The following is a 12,163-nucleotide window of genomic DNA, read 5'->3' as shown; positions in this document are numbered from 1 at the left end:
TTTAGTAGAGACTGGGTTTTGCCATGTTGGCCAGGTTGGTCTCAAACTCCTGAACTCTGATAATCACCCACCTTGGCCTCCCAAAGTGCTGGGATTACATGCGTGAGCCACCACGCCTGGCCTAATTCTGGAAGATTCTTTGGCATTATAACTTCAAATATTTATCTTCCATTTTGTTTCTATATTATTCTTATGGAACTCCTTTCAGAAGTATTCTCGACCTATCATTCTGTTCCCCATGACTCTTAGCTACTCTTCCAAAAAGTATTTTTGTCTCTCACTGCTATAGATTTGGTGATTTCTTCAAGTCTACCTTCCAGAATATTCTTTCTTCAGTGTTTCTAATCAGCTTTTTAAGCCATCCATTATATTTTAAATTCAATGACATGACTGACTATTTATTTTCTAGAAGTGTGATTAGGTTCTTCTTTTTTTGGTTTTGAGCTGGAGTTTCGCTCTTGTTGCCCAGGCTGGAGTGCAATGACACGATCTCAGCCCAGTGCAACCTCTGCCTCCTGGGTTCAGGTGATTCTCCTGCCTCAGCCTCCCAGGTAACTGGGATTACAGGCATGCGCCACCACACCTGGCTATATTTGGTTATTTTAAAAAATTCTTTCATAGCTCATAGATATCATAGAAACCTGAAGTTGGTCATTATAGTTTCTAATCCATTTTAACCCTTTAATAACTATATTTATTTTTAATTTGGGCTTATTGCTATAATACAAACATATGAAATGAAAATCGTAAATATAAATAAAATTAGATGAATTTTTATAAAATGAGCATTCTTTTCTAACCAGTACCAGATCAAGAAGCAAAATATTTCCATAACCCCAGAAGTGTTCTTATGCACTCTTCTAGTCATACTTCCCACCTCCAGCGTAAATGCTATCCTGACTTGTAGGGCCACACTTTAGCTTTGCCTGTTTTTGAGTTTTATGTCAACTAAACTATACAGTGTAAATTATTTTATGGTTTTTTTTTCTTCTGCAGATGATCTACATGCTCTTAATCTTAATACTTGTGAATTACGAAGACCCTGTATACATTTTCACATTAATTTCTTGGCTCTTTTACTTACTTTTGTCTTAGTGATTTTTAGAAATACTGGATAAGTCTTGTTAATTATTTGATTGAGAAATCTCAAGAGACATGAAATTCGATTTCTCACTTTAATAGTATAGACCTAGTGTTTTCATTCTTTTAGGATTATTGCTTTTTGCTATCTAATTCCCCATGTCAGACTGTGTACTATGGTATTGCTTTTGTGTCCTGGTGAGTGAAGTTTTTCCTATTCTCTTGTTATGGACAGAAAAGTCCTTGAAGTCCCTAGGCTTTATGGAACATTATTAGCACAGCTCTCTAACCAGTGTCACCCTCAAATCATGTCACTTGCCTTTGCTTAGACATGAAAAGCCCAGGTCAAAACTCCTTTGGTCCCGTATCCTGGTACAAATTTCTTTTGGGCCTTCACCATGACAGTTTCCATCTGTATATTAATAGCTTTGCATTTCATATGCTTCTAGCATCGGATTTTGTTTTCTTTCTCTAAAGATTATATATGTGTGTACAACTTTAAGGTGTTTTTATTAGTATTTTTATGTGTTTGTGAAGTTATCTAAGGGGAAGTGAATAATATAGAAGATAAGCATCCAAATCAGATCAGTTTGCCATTCCTGAAAAGTGATCAGATCCATCCAATTGCAGTGACTATGCAGTGGTTGACTAGACTTAAAGATGTTTTTTGGGCTATGGGCCAGAGCGTTTCTTCTGGCCAAATTTCTTGAACTGCATGGAACCCATTATTTTGCTGAGCTGATTTAGTCCCATACAAACTAACTCATCTTTTTGTCTTTGTTTTATAGAAGCAGATTTCTAAAAATAATATTGAAAAGAAAAAGCCCAAATTTAGAAAAAGGAAAAGGTATGCTTTTAGAAATTAAATAATATTATGATAAAATTGAAATATATATTGGATTTAGTTATTGCATGACCTTTTTCACAGTCTTTGATTCTGTTTCACTTGAAAAATATTGTGTTTACAGTTTTCTAAAAGAATTAGTAGAATTATGAATAGTAAAAGTTTTATATTTATGAAATATTTTGAGCCAGAACTTTGAAAGATTAACATCTTGAGCAATCAGGTGAGACTCAGGTGAGAATGAGCAATCAAGTGAGAATCAGGTTTTTAATTTAAAAATAGGTGATGTAACCAGAAACAGGTTTTCATAATGAACTGATAAGCCACAGATGACAAGTTTTAGTGTTTATCACTGAACCAGTCATTTTTTTAAAGAATGGGAATCAGTGCTGTGTTAGGAGGGATCCTACCAGAAAACAAGGACTGACACTTATAGGAAGCTCTTTTCTTCTTCTTTGTTCTTTTTCAGAAGATGAGTAACTACATTTTAAAAATGGACTTCCACTGCCTTATTTCATTACACTTCACAGTAACTCTATCAATAGTTAGGAAGTATATTATAATCTGCATTTTAAAAAATGAAGAATTCCTGGCTTGGAGAAGTCAGTGACATTCTCAAGATCTTAGGGTTAGATAAATTATATTTGAACAAATTCCTTCTGACTCTGTGTTAACAACATAGAATAGTGGAAACAGTATGGATTTTGCAGTCTGACAGAAGTTAGTTCTGCCATATTCTACCATTTACCTAAGTTGTCAAATTTCTCATTTTTCTCTGATATCTCAAATTCTGTTTCTTTATATAATGACAGAAACAATTCATAGGTTTTTTTTGGAGGAGGATAATGAAAAAGCCTGTGTAAGGTGCTTGGTAAATTGTTACTGCTTTGCACATAGTGAGAGCTCAAAACAATATTAGTCTTCTTTTTTTTTCACTGCAGCATACTTTCTTACTACATAAAACAACCAAGAAAATTATTTTAAGATAAGAAAATATACATATTTATAATCTACAGTTACCAATGAATATACATAAATGGTCATTTAAATATGTATAATTGATCTTTTGAAACTAAATCTGTCAAATTCTTTTTCTAGGAAAGCAACTTTAACATACTCTTTTGAAAATGTTTGTTATGATGATGCCTTATCAGAGGAAAACATGGGTATGTGAAGGCCTGTCCTGCTTTTGGTTCTTTAACTTATATATAATTCCACAAAATGTAGTTGTAGTCCTTTGAAGGAAAAGAAGGATCTGTTTTATGTGTATGTGTGTGTGCATGTGTGTGTGTACATATACACATGTATACATATGTATACATTTATACACATATATACATGTGTGTGTATATATACACATATATGAGAAATATTAATGGATCATTTGTGTTATTGATTTAGATACTGAGGCTTTTAAATTTTCTTGGTTTCTTAAGGTTTCTATTTCCTTGAATTAAATTTTCTCTGTTTAAGTTATGTATTTAATTTTTTAAATAACGCACCAGGCTGAGTGTGGTGGCTCAGCCCTGTAATCCTAACACTTTGGGAGGCTGAGGCATGCAGATAACTTGAGGTCAAGAGTTCAAGACAAGCCTGGTCAACATGGTGAAACCCATCTCTACTAAAAATACAAAAATTAGTTGGCCGTGGTTGAGTGTGACTATAGACCCAGCTACTCCAGAGGCTGAGGCAGGAGAATCACTTGAGCCTTGGAGGTAGAGCTTGTAGTGAGCCATGATTGGGCCACTGCATTCCACCTGGGTGACAGAGCAAGACTCCCTCTCAATAAATAAATAAAACATAAAAAATTATACAATAATGCACCAGCAGCTGTAGAAAGAAATACTAGCAACTATACATTTCAATCCAGACTTCTTCATTCCAGACTTACTGGGATCCTAAGAGTGCCAAAGGGAGAGAAGAAAGGAAAGCAGCAGCCTGGGACTTTCAACTAAATTGTCATTGGTTAGAACACGGTAGAGTGAATGTAGAATGCAGGGAGAAAGTTTTAGTTTTCAAAGGCAATTGCCTTTTTCTACATTTTCTTTAGTCTTGAAAAGCAGTCAAATGCTTATTTGCAATTTAGAACTTTGGCAGTCATGTTCAAAGCTCATTAAACCCTGAGGAGTTATCAGTGATATATTTATTCCCTTTTCCTTGAAGCCACTCCCAGGGCATCCTATGGCATTGCAATTCAATTGGCTAAATAAGTCAGTCATTGTAGTCTTATTAAAAGCAAGGAAAGCCAGGTGCAGTGGCTCATGCCTGTAATCCTAGCACCTTGGGAAGTTGAGGCGGGAGGATCCCTAGAGCCCAAGAGTTAAAGACCAGCCTGAGTGACACAGTGAGACCTCATCTCTACTAAAATAATAATAATAAAAAAATTAGCTGGGCATGGTGGCACATGCCTGTAGTCCTAGCTTCTGGGAAAGCTGAGGTGGGAGGATCTCCTGAGCCCAAGAGTTTGAGCTCGCAGTGACCTGTGATCACGCCACTGCACTCCAGCCTGGGTGACAGAAAGGATGAGGTAGTTATTTTTTAAAATCTACTTGTTCTCCTAAACCACTACAAACTTCTGTTGTTTCTATCTCTTTTCAAACTTATTATATTCCTGTTTCCTTAGTAATTAAGGTGTTTTTTCTTGGCTATTTCATCCCTTTCCTTCACATGATCATTCATATGTTCCTGTAGAATGATAAAAGGCTGTTTACTGAGTTCCCACTAGGAGACCCTGGCACTGTAGCTGAGGCCAGGATCCTTCTCCCCTCCAACTCACACAAGATACTACAGGAGAAATCCGCTGCAGCCCAGAGGCATCCATTGATTGGAAATGACTCTTCCTTGTAATAAATGAATACATCTTGGTAGTAATCCAGGTAAAGGAGGTCTCTTCAGGATTGTAACATTCACTATGGCTCCAAAAGTCTCAAAAGTTAATTGTTAAAATAGTTAACCTGATATGTGTTTTATTTCTCCATCCCACTGTGAACCAATAAAGATTAGGAACATCTACTCTACTGTGTTCTTTGCTAGAGTTCATTCCCTTCCTAAAAGAGTGATTCTTTTTCAAGTTTCACTTTTAAGTTTTTTAATCCCCCATCTACCTTTCTATGGATCCCTCAATCTAAGCCTCTAATATTTCCCATTTCTCCATAGCTTAAAGTAAGATCAGTCCTAGATCAAATTATAGAAGAAATTATACCATATTTTTGAATCTCTGTCCCACTTCTTAGACCCACTTTCCTTATACTCCCAGATGTTAAAGTTTCCACATTAGTCTTCTGCCCCAGATTTGCTGTTTCTTCAAGAGCTTTATGCTCCACTAATTGCTTATCTCTGTCTCTCTCAGTAAGCTTCTCTCTCCTCTTTTCCTGTGGAACCATGAGTCAATTAATCCTTTTTTCTTTATAAACTGTTGAGTCTAAGGTAGTTCTTAGCAATGGGAGAATGGACTAATACAGCCCTCATCCCCTTTATCCCAAAAATGCCATGCCTCCCATTTCTTTTTGTGTCTCCGGGAATGGTACTCTCTTCTTTATTAAATTTCAACCTTTATTTTACTCATGTCTACATTTAAGTTGTAAGCACACAGAGACATGTTTGTGGCTACTTTAAAACAAAAGAAAAACCAAGTACTTTTTCCTCCTCGTCACCCTCCTCTTTTATTAAAATGCCTTCAGAATTTCAACATTGAGATAGCCTTGAAAATTTATTTAGTATTCTTTTTTCAGTGTCAGCTTTGGAATAACCCAACCAGTAGCTACTATATAAGGGAATGTGTTAGTCTGTTTTTGCATTGCTATAAAGAAATACCAAAGATAGGGTAATTTATAAGAAAAGAGGTTTAATTGTCTCACAGTTCTGCAGGCCTTCTAAGAAGCATGGTGCTTGGCTTCTGGGAGCCTTTCCAGGAGGCTTACAATTATGGCAGAAGGTAAAGGGGAAACACGAATGTCACATGGTAAAAGCAGGGACAAAAGAGGAGAGAGTTGCCACATACTTTTAAACAGCCAGATCGCATGAGAACTCACTCATTATTCCAAGGGAATAGTACTAAATCAATCCTGAGAAATCTGCTTCCGTGATCTACTTACCTCCTACCAGGCCCTGCCTCCAACACTGTGTATTACAATTCAACATATAAGATTTGGGCAGGTACACAGATCCAAACTCCATCAGGAGGAAACAGCTTCTTAAACATTTAATAGGTAAGTTGAGGTGAAAGAAAACTCCATAAATATATATTTAAAGTTTTAAAATAATAACCGAGTTATTGAGACAAACCATGAGTTATTTCTTATCAGGAGTGGAAAAGCAACACTGATTTATTTTCTACACATTAATTTTAAAAGCTAGATATGGGGCTGGGCATGGTGGCTTGCGGCTCTAATCCCAGGACTTTGGGAGGCTGAGGCGGGTGGATCACTTGAGGTCAAGAGTTTGAGACCAGCCTGGCTAACATGATGAAACTTCATTTCTACTAAAAATATAAAAATTAGCCAGGCGTGGTGGCGGGTGCCTGTAATCCCAGCTACTTGGGAGGCTGAGGCAGGAGGATTGCTTGAACCTGGGAGGTGGATGTTGTGGTGAGCTGAGATCACATGAAACTGTACTCCAGCCTGGGCAACAGTCAAAAAAAAAAAAAGGCAAGATATGGACTTTAGTATTACAGATACATTTTTTTTTAAAAAACTTTCTCTGAGTGATGGAGTAGCCATAATGCTACCACTTTACTCTCAGCAATAAATTGAAACAACTCAGAGAAGCTACAAGATAATCAGTATTGATAGAAGATGATTGGTTATGCAATAAGCAAAGACATTCATTTTGTCTGTGTCTTTGGAGGATATTATTGACCAATTTTGATAGCATAGTTTGTAGATTACAGTAACTGCTATTTTTGAGAATTATTTTTTAACTTCATTTACAATATAGGAATACTTATTTAGAAAAGCAAACCTCTCACTGCTCTGGAAGCAGAAGCTGACAGCAGTCAGGTTGGTGTTGTAAACCCTAGTTGACTGATGAAGTCATCCATTACTTTGTCTAATTTTGATCAAAAGGCAGTGTACATATTTCTTCAGATCACTTGAAAACAGCCTACAATGCCACTTGGCAATGATATTTATTATCAAAAAATGATTATATTTTAGCCTAACATTAGAAATATAAAGATGTTTGTTTGCCATTTTTTCTTTTACAGCATAGCTTAAAATGTGTCTTCTCAACAGTGCATTAAATGTCATTGTCAATTTTCATAGACTCAGAATGTAAAGTAGGAAAACGTAACATTTGTGAGTGGAACTGGGGAATTGGTATGAAAATAACCATACGCAGTCATCTATTAAGTAGCAGCTTACTAAATAAGAAATCTGTCTTAAAGAGGGTTTTAGTTTTTTTAAAAGAAAAGTGCTTCAATAAAAAACCTGCATTCCTCTAGAAAATTCTGATTTGATAGACGTGGTGTTGTTATGTGTTTAAATAAACTCCCCAGCTGATTATTATGTCCAAAAAATTTTGGATATCACTGTTTTAGAATTCAACATTCTGTACTCTGTGTTCTTACGCCTTAGCAGTAACCATAGAACACAGATCTGTGTGGATGCAAGTAACATGTTAATTACAGGTTTTGCTTGTTTTGTTTTTAAACATGAGAACTTTTTCTAAGATGTGGAGTGGCTTATTAGAAAGCTTCTTTCAAACTGTTTTGAAAGAGGTTTTCCATAGAGAAAACCTAAAATTGACTAGGTGGAGGTAATAGCTAGGAAGGCTTATTAGTCTATGCCTATTTTCTTGAGTTCCTGCCCCTTAGTAGGCAAACAGTAAATATTTGTTGATTGAATATGACAGTGCTCATGCCTATAATCCTGGCACTTTAGGAGGCCAAGGCAGGCAGATCACAAGTCAGGAGATCAAGACCGTCCTGGCCAACATGGTGAAACCTGGTCTCTACTAAAAATATCAAATTATCCAGGTGTGGCGGCACTCACCTGTAGTTCCAGCTACTCGGGAGGCTGAAGCAGGAGAATTGCTTGAACCCGGGAGACAGAGGCTGCAGTGAGCAGAGAACGTGCCACTCTACTCCAGCCTGGTGACAGAGCAAGACTCTGTGTCTCAAAAAAAAAAAAAAAAAAAAATATATATATATATATATATGAAAGTGCTTGGGGAAAGCAATAAATATTGATAGAAAAATTATTTTCAAGACAAACTTGTGTTTTGAAAAATATACTAAAAGTAGTTTTTCCAGTATTGTAATGACAACCAAGATTTCATAACCTGCCATGATTTTATTTAACATTATTTAATAGGCCCTTTAGAAGAATTTTAAATTATCCTACTTATGTCCTTCTTGGGTATATTTTCATGTTCCATGACGTTTCAGCTGTTCCACTTGTGATTTTTGCTGACTTGCCCATGAACTGCAGATAACAGAAGGTGCTATGTTAGATTTTATTTACATGTGGAAGATGAAGGGATGTGTACTCACAGCCGTTCTCTCCGAATTACATTCTCTTTGGAAGGGCTTCTCAGACACTCCATCTGCCTCTGGTGTAGGACAGCAGGCCACATGTGGCCTCCTTTCTTTGAAGCAAAGGCTTCAATAAGCCCTATAGCAAATGAAAATGTTTGTTTTATTTAAGTCAAGAATTCAAATGCATATTTTTAATCAATAGCAAAGTCTAGACCAGGCGCGGTGGCTCACACCTGTAATCCTAGCACTTTGGGAGGCCTGAAGTGGGTGGACCACAAGGTCAGGAGATCAAGACCATCCTGGCCAACATGGTGAAACCCTGTCCTTACTAAAAATGCAAAAATTAGCTGGGTGGTGGTGTGTGCCTGTAGTCCCAGCTACTTGGGAGGCTGAGGCAGGAGAATCACTTGAACCCAGGAGGTGGAGTTTGCAGTGAGTGGAGATCATGCCACTGCACTCCAGCCTGGTGACAGAGCAAGACTCCATCTCAAAAAAAAAAAAAAAGTTAAGTCTTTAGTTGTAGCAGGCTTTTATTTTTTTGGTGGGGATATTGTTTCATGTCAGCAAGGTCAATGAATTACCAGATTTTTTTTTCCTATTTATATATTTATGTCACAGTGGCACAAAAACACCTTTTATAAATGCAGTATTTTTTTAAAAATCAGATTAGGCAATTAAGATGTGTTGCCATTTGGATTAGGAAGGCACTAGCCTGTGTTCAGCCTAGCCACTTAATCACAAAACTTTTTCTTTTAAATAGTAGTTTAATAGTCTATAGTAGAGGTTGGCAAACTGTGGTCACCAGCTTCTGACTGTTGTTGTAAATAAAGTTTTATTGGAACACAGCCACTCTCAATTGTTTATGTACATGTCAATGGTTTGTGCTACAATAACAGAATTGAGTAGTTGTCACACACCATCTGGCTCACAAAACCTGATATATTGGCTCTCTGGTTCTTTAGAGAAAAATTTGCTGATGCTGTTTCTATAAATAATGTAATTTAGTTTGTTGCCCTTGGACCCTGATTAAAAAAAATTTCTAGTAAGTTTTGGATATTTCACTTCTACTTTATGGTTTATACATAGCAAGACTATCACATTTTTCAAGGAAGAATTGTAAATGATTCACCTGGAAATTCATAATAATTTTGTATCAGGAGGAAGTCATGTATGAAAATTATATGAAACATTTGTATTTTACCTTGTAGCATTTAAAATATTCTTATTTCTGGGTGGTTAAGATTATGAGTTAGATTGAATTAAGTGAGATGTAGCATTTTTTACTGTATTAATCATGTTTTTTTAGTTGTCTCTGAGACAGAAGTTTTACTAAAAGAGCTGGAGCAAATGCTACAGCAAGCACTGCAACCCACAACCACAGCTGAGGAGTCTGAAGAAGGGCATGGAGAGGAAATAAATACGGGAGAAAAGGTAATATTGATAGTTATTTTCAGACCTAAATAACAACTCCAAATTATTTAAACAGCAGAATTGTTCCTGGTTATACATTTTAATATATAAACAACTATTTTCATGTCTGAAATTTGAGTCCTTGGTTATCATGAGGTGAATAATAAACTAGTAGCCTGTTGAGAAATCAAAACACATCTATCAGTATTTGAAAAAAATCTGTGTTTAAGTACAGGAGTTCTTTAAATTTTAAATCTTTGGGATTGGAGTGAAGAAAGATGGACGATGCTCACTGTAGCTGAGGTAGGCCACTACAGAGAGAACTCCCCCTTGCTGCCAATCTTTACAGTCAGGAGAAGGGGCCAGGATAACAGGAGCTCACTGGAAAATCTGCCCTATCTGGGTTATGCACCAGGATAATCTCTATAGGGACAAACCTTATGAACATACTGGAGGTAGAATTTTTCACTGGAATGTGTTTTACCATTTATATCTAGATTTGTCCTTTTTAAATTTTGTCATTTGGCTTTCTATGTTGAACTCAGAAAAGCAAAATGTGCTTACTCTATTCAATGTCTTTGCAAATAAAATGAGAGTTTGTGACACAAGGCTCAGGCCCTTAAGTCACAGCAGCGATATGGTAAGTATGAGAAAAAGAAGTCATAGGGTAGATACTTCCATGTGGCAGTGCAGCTGTTCCCTAAGTAGGAAAAAAAAAATGGCAGTGAGGAGTTCTGTCCCTTTAAGGTTTTATTCATTCATTCAGTTAGATACACAGTGTGCCTGGAGTCAAGAGAGCCTATTGACACTGACTCTGGAATGTAATGCATGTGTTCCAATCCTGGTCCTGCCAATAAGGACTTGTGTAATTTGGAAAAGTGGCTTATCATTTACCTCAGAGGATTGTTTTGAGGGTTAAATATGGTAAACCAGGAAAAGTGCTTTGCATAGGAACAAACACCCAAGGTTTGGCTATTATTACAGACGAGAACTGGCAATGGCAGTTGCTATAGAGAATAAGTGCTTAGATTTTCTTTCTTCATTTCTGTTTTCTCACATTCACACTTTGAGCAACTGCCTATCTATAAGTCTGTCTGTTCTAAGATGTAGAAAAAGATGGATTTGTAAATGGACAAAGGGGTTTACACCTTTCAGCAGACTGCCCAGTTGTATGATTTCATTCAGAACCTCAACAAAAATAAAGATTTTTCTCAAACACGTTCTTTATTGAGTTAGAAATTAATAAAATATACAGATGGTACTGCTATGGAGATGAATATGTTAAAGGAAAATAATATTAATGTTAAAAACTCCTACTGAGTTGAAAACATAACTTTCTTTTTTTTTATTTTTTTTTATTTTTTTTTATTTTTATTTTTATTTTTATTTTATTGCATTTTAGGTTTTGGGGTACATGTGAAAAACATGCAAGGTTGTTGCATAGGTGCATACGTGGCAGTGTGATTTGCTGCCTTCCTCCCCTTCACCCATATCTGGCATTTCTCCCCATGCTTTCCCTCCCCAATTCCCCACCCCCCCGCTGTCCCCCCCCACTCCCCCACAACAGACCCCCATGTATAGTGCTCCCCTCCCTGTGTCCATATGTCCTCCTTGTTCAACACCCGCCTATGAGTGAGAACATGTGGTGTTTGATTTTGTGTTCTTGTGTCAGTTTGCTGAGAATGATGGTTTCCAGGTTCATCCATGTCCCTACAAAGGACGCGAACTCCTCGTTTTTAATGGCTGCATAATATTCCATGGTGTATATGTGCCACATTTTTCCTGTCCATTCTATCATCGATGGGCATTCCATTTGACCCAGCAATCCCATTACTGGGCATATATCCAAAGGATTATAAATCATTCTACTATAAGGACACATGCACACGAATGTTCATAGCAGCACAGTTTACAATAGCAAAGACCTGGAACCAACGAAAACATAACTTTCTTAATCAGCATCAGCAATATCAATTTTTACCTGAATGCATGGATTGTAAATGCTACTTTTCCAATTGGGTTCTTTTCTAAAAGACTTGTTTTCTATATATGGGTCTTTTGCAGAATAAGACCTGTAGGTTGATAACATACATTCTATATACATATAATTAATATACAAATTATTCTTTTTCAGCAAATGTGTGTTTTATTTGAATACCATATGGTTTTGTGCAGTGTTTTTCAGTGCTAGCAGTTTCTTTGAAAACATACAGCCAGGTTTGTCTTTATAGTGATGTCCTGGAGCTTTTACAGGCACAGAATTAACTTCTATTTTGCCATTATAAGTAGTAATTTGATAGAAGAGAATTACTTCTGAGTTTTATTTCTTAAGGTAAAAATACATAGCTTTAACT

General features: G+C 36.4%; 1 protein-coding gene across 3 annotated transcripts in view; it reads left to right on the top strand.

Moving 5' to 3' along the window:
• The window catches only part of ZCWPW2 (zinc finger CW-type and PWWP domain containing 2), a 408,857-nt gene that overhangs the window by 147,372 nt on the left and 249,322 nt on the right, over positions 1-12,163 (top strand). For all 3 annotated transcript variants that reach the window (XM_064378597.1, XM_064378599.1, XM_064378598.1), the window contains exons 6-8: positions 1,869-1,927; positions 3,023-3,090; positions 9,706-9,830. In XM_064378597.1, the coding sequence (XP_064234667.1) occupies positions 1,869-1,927; positions 3,023-3,090; positions 9,706-9,830 (252 nt within the window). The remainder of the gene's footprint in view (positions 1-1,868; positions 1,928-3,022; positions 3,091-9,705; positions 9,831-12,163) is intronic.

This window comes from Aotus nancymaae, unplaced genomic scaffold (genome assembly GCF_030222135.1).
Source record: "Aotus nancymaae isolate 86718 unplaced genomic scaffold, 86718_ANA_hifiasm-v0.15.2.pri h1tg000019l, whole genome shotgun sequence".
Taxonomy (NCBI): domain Eukaryota; kingdom Metazoa; phylum Chordata; class Mammalia; order Primates; family Aotidae; genus Aotus; species Aotus nancymaae.
Note: the sequence above shows the minus strand (reverse complement) of the source record. Positions and strands in the feature narration are given on the sequence as shown.